Raw genomic sequence first — 12,939 nt, forward strand, 5'->3', positions numbered from 1 at the left:
TGTTTTATTTTAATAATGGGGAAAAAGTTGGATTGGGGGTTTCTTTTTTTTTTTTTTTTTTTTTTAATTCGAAAAATGGGGATTTTGTTAAATCAGAGAAAACCAGAATCCCTGGTAATGACTAGTAAATTTCACTGCTGTTAAGCAGTAGAATAGTAAAGTAAAACATTCAAGAAAAGTAAAACTTCTTTCACTTGTCCTTCTTACTGTTAGCCAGAGAGGATAAATATTTGGTTTAAATGATGTTTTTCAGGCTCACTGTTTTCACAGTCCATTAACTGTAAACTTTTAAAAAATGTGGTGTTGTAGAGAAAAAAATGAATGGGATGCTAACTGTTTATATTTGTTCAGTTTTAACATACCTTATCTTATCACAAAATTGTGGAATTGTTCTGTATATACAAGGTATATTTGAAGCGTAAAGTGATTATGTGATAAATATTTTTATGTAGGTATTTTGGGGCTGATCTCTTTCACTGAAAACTAAGATCAACAAAACCATGGATACTTATACCAGAGCTCGGAGCAGTCATACGAAGCCTAGAGTATTTGTGAAAAAGGTAAAGCTTAACTCCTTGTATATACCTAATCTTGAGAGTTATGTTAAACAGAGTGAGCTACCAGATGTAATAAATTTAATTAAAAAAAAATTTCTTTAGTAGTTGCCAAAAATTTTTGGCACCAAGTAACTATCAAGTTACTTAATGCTTTGTTATATTTGTAGTCAAATGAAACACTGTTCACTATATTGAAGCTGGAAAACTGAATGATTTAGGTATAGGATATAGTGGGCCCATATTTTATTTTATTTCCTGTTTTGTATATTTTCTATAAAATCAAGGAGCAGTTTTTCAGAAAAATTAATTATATTTAAGCAAGCATCTAATGATTGTATATCAATATATTACCCTTTTTAATGGACCTAAATATTTGATTCTCAACTAATAATATATTAGTCAATATGCAATTTCATACCACAAATGAAAGTATATATATGTTGCTTACATTTGGATATTATTTTGTGAAATTTGTATTAAAGATGCATGACCTGTCCCATATTCTGTAGGTGTATTTGCGCTACTTGCACAAAGAATAAGGGCTGAAATCAAATGCAATTCCCTGTTAATTTTTTGTTCTTCAAATTTATATTGCTTCATTTTTATTGATTTGTATTATTATATTTATTCAATTTTACTTTTGTTTAAATTAGTAGAATGTGTAATTTCATTGTATGTCTTTACTAATAACCAAATATCCTGTAAATTTGTTATTATACAGTATATAATCCTGTTGTTAGTTCTCCTGGATCATTTTAGTGCAAGCTGTAAATAAACTACTATTAGCATTAATGATCTTAGAAAAAAAGACATGTTGATAAAAATCCATTCCATCCCAGTTACTTGACTGAGTTATGCTTAGACTTCCATGGATTTCTGCTGAGCAATACATGTGAAAAATGAGTCCTGCATGTGTTAGAGAGAGTACTTTTGACAACCTGAAGCCCTCTCAACCCTTCCCCTCCCCCCCTCCCCCTTTTAGGTATGATGTTTAACCATTTTAATAGGATGTTTAATCAATTTAATTCTCTTCAGTTGTCTATTTTTCATCAAACCGATTTTGATGTTCCCATCCCTGGGCTCCCCAGACACAAGCCGCTCTCATGGCTCTGTCCTGCACTCTGCCCTGGCTGCAGCCCATGCCCCTGCCCCATTCCCACTCCCTCCCTCCCTCACCATGGAGGCCTTGATCTGCACCTCATCCCCCTAAAAACAAGAAAAAAATATAATGGTGTATGTGAGCTGAAGCTTTGAGGCAGACGGGGTACACTTGTTAAAAAAGGTTGAAAACCCCTGACTTAGGGGATAACATACTTCAATTTTTTTCAACTTCTTTAGACCCTCAATTGGATTAAAAATATTGCAGTTTAAGTCATAACAAAGGAATTGATTTATCTATTTTATATACAAGTATATTTAGATCTTACTGCTTTAGAGTAATATACTTTTCTGTGGTATTTTTATTAATATTACTATCTTACACACTTACAGAGAACCAGGAAAAGCAGAGCAAGATAAATATTGTTTTTCCTATGGAATCATCATAAAATATACTCTGTTCTATTGGGCATCTTTTCTCTTAAGAATTATCCACAGAATAGATTTTGTAGGCTCAGCTAGAAACCATCAGAATATCCAGCATTATATTACTGGTGCTTGTTTTCTGTAAGTCACCAAGTGTTCCTTAGCCATAGTTGAAAGATTTCTGGTATAAAATGATAACAGCTACATAGAAAATTAGGGTCAGAAGAGACCTCAGGGGGTTATCTATGTCTGTTCCTGATGAACGCTAAAATATAATTGACGTCAGTCTCGCCTCAATTTAAATAATCAATTAGTCTTGTACGGTTATCACTTTCTCTGCAAAGTTTTCCTTTTTTTTTTTATCCTGCTAAGGCAGTCTTTGCTCTTCAGTGGGCTGAAGACTGCCAGGACCCTTCTTGATGCAGTATTCTGTGTACCTGCACTCTCTCCTGCCAGGACTTACTGATAAGGGAGAAAAGAAGAAATGTCTGGGCATTTAGCTTCTTGCACAATTGGTCCTTATGTCTGCCTTAGTATAGTGAGGGCTCCACCAACCCCTGTACCCTCTCCTGTTCCACCAGGTGTTAACTTATAGTCCATATAATCTGCCAGAGTCTGTCAGAGTCCTTCCTATGCCTCTGACTCAAATAAATCACCACCAACTTAATCCTGGTTAGCCTCCACCAGGGGTTTAGAAAATGAACTGACTCATGTTTAAACAGCCTTCCGGCTTATGTGCAGATAGTTACTCTTCACTATTGCTCTCTGTCTAGGAGGGTTCCTTCCCTCTTCCCAGGTGGAGAAAACAAAGTTAACTTATCTCTGTCCTCCTATTCAGGTCTTTACAGTACCTCCTTCTCAGTCTTTATCCCCGGCTGAGGCTTCAGGTTACCCAAAAGCTGCTTTGTCTTGACTTCTTCCCTGTCAGCTCTCTCACTAGAGCTGACTTTCTCAAGCGCTTTCCTTGCAGCCTCCTGGATGCTCTCAGCCGATCCTGCTCTCAATCTGTTAGATTCAGGAACTTCCGATTCTGGTTGTTCCCCTTTTGTCTGCTCCGAGTCTCTTATTATAGCAGAGCTCACGTTCCTTCCTCCTCCCCTCTGGAAACACTGTGAGAAGAAGGATTCCTGTGTGACTCTGTGTAGCTTCGCTGATGGGGCGGCTGCTTGTAACCACCCTTCCAACTCTGGTGTCTTACTCTCTGCCACCAGTCTCTCTTCTCTTCCCTTACAATCTAGTCAAATCCCCTGCTTAAAGCAGGGCCATCCCCCAACTAGATTATTCCAGCCAAAGTTTTGTCTAGTTGGGTCTTGAAAACATCTAAGGATTGAGATTGCACCAACTCTCTAGGTAACCTGTTCCAGTGTTTTACTACCCCCTTAGTGAGAAAATTCTTCCTGATATCTAACCTGAACTTCCCTTGTTGCAACTTAAGACTGTTGCTCCGTGTTCTCAGTGGTGGCAGATAGAAGAACAGTTTAGCTCTATCTGTTGAATCCCCCTTCACGTAGTTGAAGGCTGCTGTTAAATCCCCTCTGTCTTTTCTTTTCTAGACTAAGCAAGCCCAGTTCCTTCAGTTTGTCCTCAGAAATCTATGAAATCTATCTATGAAGTTAGGGGCGGGCGAAATATAGACTGTGGGTCATATCTGAATCTGACTGTGGGTCAGAAATTTAATATTTATCTGTCTCCGGCTGCCTGTCAAAGATGGCAAGGCACCAGGGGGAGCTGGCAGTGGGACCCAGCAGCTGCAGCAGCATGACCTGCCCAGCTCCACCCTCCCCACCCCCCTCAGTCCCTAGCTGGAAGCCTCTGCCTCCACCCCATATACCCGCACACCCTCAGCCCTTCACAAACCTATACCCACCCACCTACCCACCCTACCACAGTATACAAAAGTAAGACTTCATTTTAAGTTATTATACAATCATCTCTAAGACCACACACAAACACACAGGACAAAAATATTATTTGAAATCAAATTAATGAATGTTGTAGTAGATGTTTGATTTTTAGAATATAATTTGTTATTTTTCTGGTTTGGAGATGGCAACCCCCCTTGCTGAAACGAGTACTTTTGGGAGGGCGAGGGGAGGGACTTTTGTTGGCAAAGGTCAGGGGCTAGGGGGTGGGACTTCTGGACCCAAGTTGGTGATTAGGGGGTCAAGGGGCAGGGGTACGCTTGTGGTCAAAGGGCAGGGGTAGTCTTGTGGCCCTCAACAGCTTGCCAAAACTTGGTAAGCGGCCCTTCATCTGAAATAATTGCCTGCCCCGTCATAAGTCATGTCCTCAGCCCCCTAACCATGTTTATTGCCCTCTGCTGGACTGTCTCCAATTTGTCCACAACTTTTCTGTGATGGGGGACCCACAACTGAACACAGTACTTCAGATGTGGCTGCACGAGTGCGGAATAGAGGGATAGAATCCTACTAAGCACAGTTTGCAAGCAAGCAGCATATTCTTTTATTTCATTGTGATGCAAGGCTTCCTGGTCTTTGTTTTTAAACATTTAACAAATTTTAAAGCTGAATTTATGTTTCAGAGCATGTATTGCTTTATGAGAAACACCACTTACAAAGGATTGTTTAACTGTTAAATTCCTTATGTTGGGGTTGTCAAGTTGAATGGTCAGTGAATTTTAGTAGACTTTGGCCACCCTTCTTTTATTAACCCTCTTCTAAAAAAATATTAAATTTCCATTCTGTAGACTTGCAGGAAGAGATTCTTAAAGAACTAAACAAAGTGCAGTGATTTCTTCCCCAGTCTGCATGTAATCTGAAAAAATACCTCTGAGTAGTTTACATAATTTGAAGCAAAGCACTGCTGACTTTGATCCTGTCTACTGAATTTGAAACTTTTCAAACACGTCATGAAATTCTATGTTTTCATGCAGTCACATTCCTGACAATTTGTCTTCTCTACGCCTGCAGCTGCTACTTTCTTCAGCTCTCATGATGGAAGTCCTTAACTGGATTATAATGCATACTTCTTGCTTTGTTCCCTGGAGCCAGACAGCAGGGTGAATGAAGTCCCTTACCTTTCCTTTTCTATTGATTCACTAGTAACGGTTTGGTTTCCTTTTCTGAAGGCTCAGATCAGATTGTTATTGGCAGTCCATAGTTAGTGGTGGTAACTGAGGAACAAGTTAACAAAATGTTGTATGGGAATATGTTACAGGAGGAGAACTAATTTGTGTGAGATTAGTCCAGTTTGAGTAGAAATATTTCTTTCACCGGCGTTACAGTGCAAGTGAGAGGATTTAGGCAAATTTCTTATGGTCTCTTCACAAACTATATGTTTTGCAGCAGCGCATGTCATTTCCCCTTTCTGATCCTGGTTTTCTCACAGTCCAATGCAGTAATGCTCTTTGTTGCCTTCTGTCTCAAAAGATAGACTCCTAGTCCTCAGTTCTAATATTTTTCTTCTTCATAGATTCATAGATGTTAGGGTTGGAAGGGACCTCAATAGATCATCGAGTCCGACCCCCTGCATAGGCAGGAAAGAGTGTGCTGGGGCTAGATGACCCCAGCTAGATGCTTATCTAACCTCCTCTTGAATACCCCCAGGGTAGGGGAGAGCACCACCTCCCTTGGGAGCCCGTTCCAGGCCTTGGCCACTCTAACTGTGAAGAAGTTCTTCCTAATGTCCAGTCTAAATCTGCTCTCTGCTAGCTTGTGGCCATTATTTCTTGTAACCCCCGGGGGCGCCTTGGTGAATAAATACTCACCAATTCCCTTCTGTGCCCCCGTGATGAACTTACAGGCAGCCACAAGGTCGCCTCTCAACCTTCTCTTGCGGAGGCTGAATAGATCCAGTTTCTCTAGTCTCTCCTCGTAGGGCTTGGTCTGCAGGCCCTTAACCATACGAGTGGCCCTTCTCTGGATCCTCTCCAGGTTATCCGCATCCCTCTTGAAGTGTGGCGCCCAGAATTGCACGCAGTACTCCAACTGCGGTCTGACCAGCGCCCGATAGAGGGGAAGTGTCACCTCCTTGGATCTATTCGTCATGCATCTGCTGATGCACGATAAAGTGCCATTGGCTTTTCTGATGGCTTCGTCACACTGCCGACTCATGTTCATCTTGGAGTCCACTAGGACTCCAAGATCCCTTTCCACTTCCGTGCCACCCAGCAGGTCATTCCCTAGGCTGTAGGTGTGCTGGACATTTTTCCTCCCTAGGTGTAGCACTTTGCATTTCTCCTTGTTGAACTTTGCATTTCTCCTTCCTCCTTCTATATGGTCTTGTCTGTATCTCCAACTCACTACAGAAAACCGTTTTCAGTATTTTAGAGTCTGACATTTGAAAAGTGCGGCCAGCCCAGCATGGATGACAGACGTTAAGATTTGCTTCTGCTGTTGGCATATTGGCTCATTTAATACTTCACTGTTGGATAATCTGTCCCTCCATAAAATAAGACCGATTTGATGACAGTAGTCATTTTGCACAGTCAAGTTTCTGAATGTAACGTTGGTTTTAAAGGCAAGAGTTTCAACAGTTGAACAAAAGTGAGCATCTGGCTAGCATTTTGATGCCCTGTTGACACCAAATTCTGCTTTGCCAGTGTCCAAAAATGAGCTAACTGCTTGATTAAGTTCATCAACTCTGTACAAGTTCTCCCCAAATATGGAAACTGCTTGATTACTTTCAAAGTAACATTCTTGCTTAAAAGTAATAGGCTAATGGAAAAATTATTTGCTGATTACAGTTTTTTTTGTCTGACTTTAAAAAAAATTGAAAAGGAGTTGCTTCAAAGGAGTTTTTTCAGTAGCTAGCAAAGGTTTGAGAATCTCCTTTACAAAAGAAGCCATTATATAAGCTTTCATTTGAATAATGTATCTGTAAAATTAGACCTTTGCTAACTTGAAGACGTTCTGACAATCCTACCTAGTGTCATTAGGGAATCTATAAAATTGTTAATGTTGGACCTATCCACAGCTGGGGAAGCTGGGAAGAAGAAAACTGGTTGGATTGTGGAGGAGGGAGGAAGAAGGAAGGACTGTGCAGACGTGTAACATGTCTCAAAAAAAAAACTGCACAGCATATGTGAGGAGAGAAGAATTGGTAGAAATAGATTAAATGAATAGTTAAATAGGGCAGTCTGACTTACTACTTTCAAAAGGCCAAAACTTTTATTACATTTAATACAATTTAATGTATCCTGTCTGCCACCAGGTACTTTTCAGCATAAATTAAGGGTGTCAGATACGGCCCATGGGCTGCATCTGGCTCACAGTGCTGCCTACTGCCCAGTCCAGGGCTCTGGAACCCTAGTGGACATGGCGTTCAGTGACAGGCACATGAGTGAAGGCTGTGCACATGAGTGAAGACACAGCTGATGTGGGAGATTTGGCTTGCCCCCACTTGTGCTGCCTTTGTCACAGCAAGTGGCTACCTGCCTGTGGCCACTTGCCACACTGCCGCCATCGCAGTTGCTGCTGCTGGCAGTGGCTCTGTGAATTTGGCCCACTGAGGAACCCTGCACTATGTATGGGGCCCAGGGCAAAGGGTCAATCTCACACCCGTGATATAATTGTTTTAGTTGCTAGAGGGATCTTTTACAATTTCTAATATGAGGGAGAGTGGTGCAGAAGACAGTCGCCTTACCAAAATGTGTTCTACAAAGTGAATAGTTTTGATAATTGTGAATAATTCACACATATATATTTAAAATGTCATTTCAATTCCACATACTGGAGCCATGGACAAGATTGCACTTGGACTGAGAATAACATAGTGGCAAAAGTCCTAACTTGTAAACTGAGAGGCTCAGGTTCAATTTCTTGCCCTACTGACATTCTTTGTGACCTTGAGTAAGTTCACTTGGTGTCCCTCAGCAATTTTTCTTGGGCTGGGGTAGCGCAGGTGCTAAGGTGCGTCGTTGATAGGCCAGAGGTAGCAAGTTCAAGGCCACAGCAGAAGCTCTTGTAGTGCAGCCTGTCAGATGCCAGTGAATCTGCAAATTCTGCTAAATTCCATGTCACAAAGACATGAAAAAGGAAAGCAAAACTATTTTTCTAATGCCATTGATACTAGCATTATATTGATATGATGGATGTGAAATGCATGATAATTCCAGAGTTGCCAGTACTGTGCTTCTTATGTTGCAGCAAGCAAAGTGATTTTCCTGTAGGCTATATCTTTTTTCAAATGTAATTCTACAGCATAAGGGCTCTTACCATGAAACAACTGTTTTGTTTTTTTGATAGAAACTCAAAGATTCCGTGACTGAATTTGGTTTTATAGCACAGGGATTGTTAACCAGGGGTATGTGTACCTCTAGGGGTACTTGGAAAGGTGATAGGCGGTATGTGCGGGCAGGCAGAGATGGAGCAGGGTGAGGGCAGTGGTGCCTCTCTGCGGATTGACGTGGGGCAGGGGGGCTTGCACGCGGTGGCCACCACTGTCACCCACCACCCTGTGCCACCACCTCCCAGGAGCAGGGCTGGCAGGGGTGCTGTCAGGCTGACGGCTCTGCGGGCTGCTGATGGGTGGCTCGTGATAGGCCAGGCACGAGGCCTGTCAGCAGGCTGTGGAGCTGCACATGCAACTGCCTTTAGGAAAGTCGGATGTGGTGATGGGGGCGGTGGGTGGCGGTGGATGCCATTGCATGCAAACCCCCCTCCTCATGTCTGGCTGCTGCCACCAGAAGGGGTCCACTTGTTAAAAAAGCTTGAAAGCCCCTGTTTTAGCATTTATATTTTTATTTCAAGAGTCAGTCGAGATTTCAGTAAGTTTGTTTATACATAGGTTTGAGTCAGTTCAACTCATTTTTCACTTTTCATTTTTGTTTCTAGTACTGATATTTGAATAGTTTTGTTACTGAAATCTCAGTTGACTTTTTTCAGATGGCATTTTATCCCTTTCTACAACACAGAGTATAACATTATCATTATTTATTTTGTTTTGTCTTGATTTAAAAAAAATGTCTGTAGATTGTAAATGTCAGGTATAATAAACAAGGCATTGTTTTTCTGCGTTTTATCATTATTACATAGGTGAACTCTGGAAGCTCCTATCCGCTTTAAGGATCTGTGGCCCATAGCAGACTTTCATTTAATGGCCTGATGGAATCTGATTCCCAATCCCAATACTTGTGTGTCCTGCCATGCCACACATGCATTTTGGGATCATGATCCATGACGCCACCTGTGTTGGCAAGTTCAAAGCTAGAAGCCTAAGCTCCTGCATGGCCTAAGCTCCCACTGCATGGCAAGGTCAAAGCCAACAAGCATATGGGGTTGTAGGCACCTGGCTTGAGCTTGTCATGGAGTGGGGGATCCTATGTATGTCCCTCTACTTGCAGCACTGTTGGCAACCCAACGTATGCTGCTGTCTTCTCCCAGTGCAGACAATCGGTTGATGGTCAGCCTGGGGACTGTCAGCATAGCATAGGGCAGCTTGATGTGCCACACATTCAATTTAATGTGCAATGAAAACTAGCCCCACAATGTTTTACATTTCATGTGGAATAGCCACAGATGGCTTGTTTCTCACTTTTATTATGTCATTAATTGCCTGAACATGTGGCTTGGTTACTATTTATGGCACAGTATACACGTTATCAAACCATAAATGTAATGTTTGTCAAAGCTGTATGTTTTAAAAATTTTATAACGGGTGTCAGCTCATACTTATATCTTGCTACAAATTTAAATACCAAATTGTCTCAGATACAGTATGCCCTGGAGTGCAATACACACCTTGTTTTTGAAAGGCAAAATGAACTAAAGACTTTTCAGGAGTTATGGCAGTATAGAGCAGGAACAGAACTTAATCTTCAAATGACTTATCCTCCTCCTTTTTCTTAGCTAAAGATGAAAACCTAGCTGCTCCTGAAGACTGTTCTCCATGGATGGAACTGTAATTTTGAAAAGAACTTAAGAGGCTCCAGGGCTGTGAAAAAGGAGGAGAGAAAGCAGGAGCAGCTAACAGAATTGCTCTAAGGAAGTTTAAACATATTAGTCGAACATCAAGAGCATTTAAAAGGGAGAGACAATTGTTGACATATCTGGAGTAACAATCTGAACCACTAAGTCAGTTGGCTGCCTGAATAGTAATGCAACAGTTGCTGCACTGTGAAGTAGGAATCAAAGCTCCTATCCCAGGCAGAAAATCAGCTTCCCTCTTATACACACAGCCCAATTTGGGGGAACTGATTTTTTGGGGAAAAGTGTGTTCTGTATGTGAGAATTATGGTATTTACCTTTGCAAAATCCATGTTTGAGTTAATACCCTTTCATCATTTTTCAGTGCTAGTCTCATAGGCCATTTCAGCTAAGAGTAGGCATTTTAGGAAAGACCTATCTTTTTCTTTTTAATGGCTAGGTCTTGTTTATACCTGGGGGCCTCTACAGGCAGTAGTTTAGAAAAACGTTGGAAGAAACAGCTTGTGAAAAAAAAATGCAACATATTAAAAACCACAGAAGGTTTTCATCTGCTCTAGAACTATGTTTTTTTTTCCATTTCCTTTCAGAGTTTTGGTGAAGGTGTACCGCTCTCTGTGAAGTCACTGCTACAAAGCAGAAAAGAATTATGCAGCCTGTCAACAGAGGACTGTTTAAGCCAGAAGGAACACAACAATTTTATTGAGGTTTGGCTCTGCATGACCATTTATATTTTTTTACAGATACGACGAGTGCTTTTTGTTTGCAGGTGTGGAATTGGAAGCTGCAGGATAGTTCATTAGAACAAGATTGCAAACTTGCTTCCTGCAAGTACATTCTTCATTCTCTGTTGTCATCTCTAAGTAATTGGAGAGTAGCTAAAAAGGTGGGGTATGGTGAAGTTGACTAAAAGAGGAAACTTTTTCTGCTTTTGGCCGTTTTGAGAAATAACGTATAGTCTAAAAATCTATGAATAAATGATGCATTTGGTAATTAATTAAAATGGATACAAGCTTCTTGTGATGTTGAAACCTTGTATTGGGGGTTTATAAATTCTGTTAATTTACTGAAGTTTTCTTACATTTCAAAGTCTAATGCATCTTTAGGTACAATTCAGGGGTGTCCAACTCAAATAAGTTGCCAGGCTGTGTGGGGCTAAATCCTGGCAGCATTCCTTTGCTGCTGATCCTGACACAGCAACACTGACAGCTGTGGCGAGCAGGCCTTCAGGTAAGATCTGGGCTTCTTGCAGGCTGGACCTGAACTTTGGGGTTCTTGCCATGTTTGCTGGTCCTGCAGTGTCAGTGCCAGCGACAAAGAAGTTAACGTTGTCACCATTGCCACAGATTCACCACTTGTGGGCTTCGTGCCCTGATGTACGTTAAACATTTCCTACAGTGAATAAATTATTTTCTCTAAAATAATTCTGAACTAAATTGTTTCATTTCTCCGATTAACTAAGATTACTAAATTACATTGTTTTAGGAAATTAAAGAGATAAGATCGTGGTTGACCCTTTTATAACTTTAATAAAACAATTATGTGGTCTGTGTAGACACTCAAGGTGTAGTCATGCTGTCTGATACTCTCTTGCCACATGGAACTACCCTCAGGCCTTAAACCTAGCTAGCAGGGAGGCTTGCAGGAAGAGAGCCCTATTTCAGATTACTCAGAATCCCATCAAAGGTGAGGGTCTTCTGGTTTAGTATATTTCTAAATTGCTGTTGTAGTTGGCTTAGTAACACATGAAATGTGTGTGGCTTAGTAACACGTGTATGTTGACAAAAATAATAAACTATGTGCATATTTCCTTCTATTGTACTCCTAAAAGTCAGGTAAATGCAAATTCAGAAAAAATGATTTAGTTTACAATAAGCAATATCATGCTTGAAATGAGCTTGTCCCATGCATATCTCTCCGTAATTTTCTTGCAAAATGTGGGTCTTTTTAGTTGTTTTACATGTGTTTTACGTGAAATCAGAACTTGAGTTTCATATCTCAGGTTGATTCATTTATTATGTACAGATAGACATTTTTCTAAATTAGCTTTGTATGTTACCAGCACTGCCTACAGATTCCATGTGTGTTACAAATACATTTTAAAAAGTGGTTTTGCTGTTTTTTCTCTCAGTATTTAGTTTATAATTTCATCTGTCTTGACTGTTTTTAATCTCTAAATAGGTATCTGACATTTTAAAAATGAATTTCCGGTCACAGAAGCTTTGAATTGATAGACGAGGAGATCTTATTTTCAGATTAGTTGCTAACTGACCTCTGAAAGCAGTCTAATATTATTTGTAGGATTAGTAGCACCACCTGTTAAATTGCATGACACTTATCATAACTGTTTTTAGCTGTTTGAAAATTTGCCAGGCTTTAGTCATGTGAGCTGAAACTTTCCATGCTAGTAGACGTCTCTTGTAAGATTTGAAAACAAACTAATTTACTTGTTTCTGAAGTAAAAAAAATTAGGTGTGTTTGCCCAGTTTAAAAAATATATCCTTTTCTTGTGAATGTGTATTGATACAGTCTTTAAATATACAGTCACATACTATTTTTTTTCCACAGGACTCCTGCCTCATTCAGTTTACAGGCTTGTAGTAAACATGGCTCTTTATAGGATGCCTGCCTCATTTGTTGCAGAACTTGGAAGATGTATTGAATGAGGCAGGGGACTGGAGGAAGAGAAAAGATGGTCTCACGGTTAAGACAGTTGCATGCTGCGCTGGACGGTTGGATTCTTTCTAGAGCTGGTCAGAACATTTTTGACGTTTTCTCTCTTACTGAAATATGATTTTGTCACAATTGTGTTTCAAGACGATTCTATTTTACAGAAAAGTTTTGAAAAGCTTTGTTTTCAAAATTTTAACAACTCAAAATTTTTTCATGAAACAGTTGTCATTCTCTGACTAGCTCTCGTTGTCACTGTGCTGTATGATGTTAGGCACATTGTTAGCAGAATCTTCACCTGTGGT

General features: G+C 40.4%; 1 protein-coding gene across 11 annotated transcripts in view; it reads left to right on the forward strand.

The window, feature by feature from the left end:
* AKAP11 (A-kinase anchoring protein 11) overlaps positions 1–12,939 on the forward strand; it is a 64,029-nt gene that overhangs the window by 10,840 nt on the left and 40,250 nt on the right. For 8 of the 11 annotated variants that reach the window (XM_014527924.2, XM_025196171.1, XM_025196170.1 and 5 more), the window contains 2 exons: positions 453–560; positions 10,555–10,671. In XM_014527924.2, the coding sequence (XP_014383410.1) occupies positions 501–560; positions 10,555–10,671 (177 nt within the window). In that variant the 5' untranslated portion in view covers positions 453–500. Of the gene's footprint in view, positions 1–452; positions 561–10,554; positions 10,672–11,564; positions 11,651–12,532; positions 12,718–12,939 lie in introns of those variants that run through there. The other 3 variants (XM_025196176.1, XM_025196173.1, XM_025196177.1) reach the window with 3 other exon arrangements.

This window comes from Alligator sinensis, unplaced genomic scaffold, assembly GCF_000455745.1.
Source record: "Alligator sinensis unplaced genomic scaffold, ASM45574v1 scaffold59_1, whole genome shotgun sequence".
In the NCBI taxonomy this organism is placed as follows: Eukaryota; Metazoa; Chordata; order Crocodylia; family Alligatoridae; genus Alligator; species Alligator sinensis.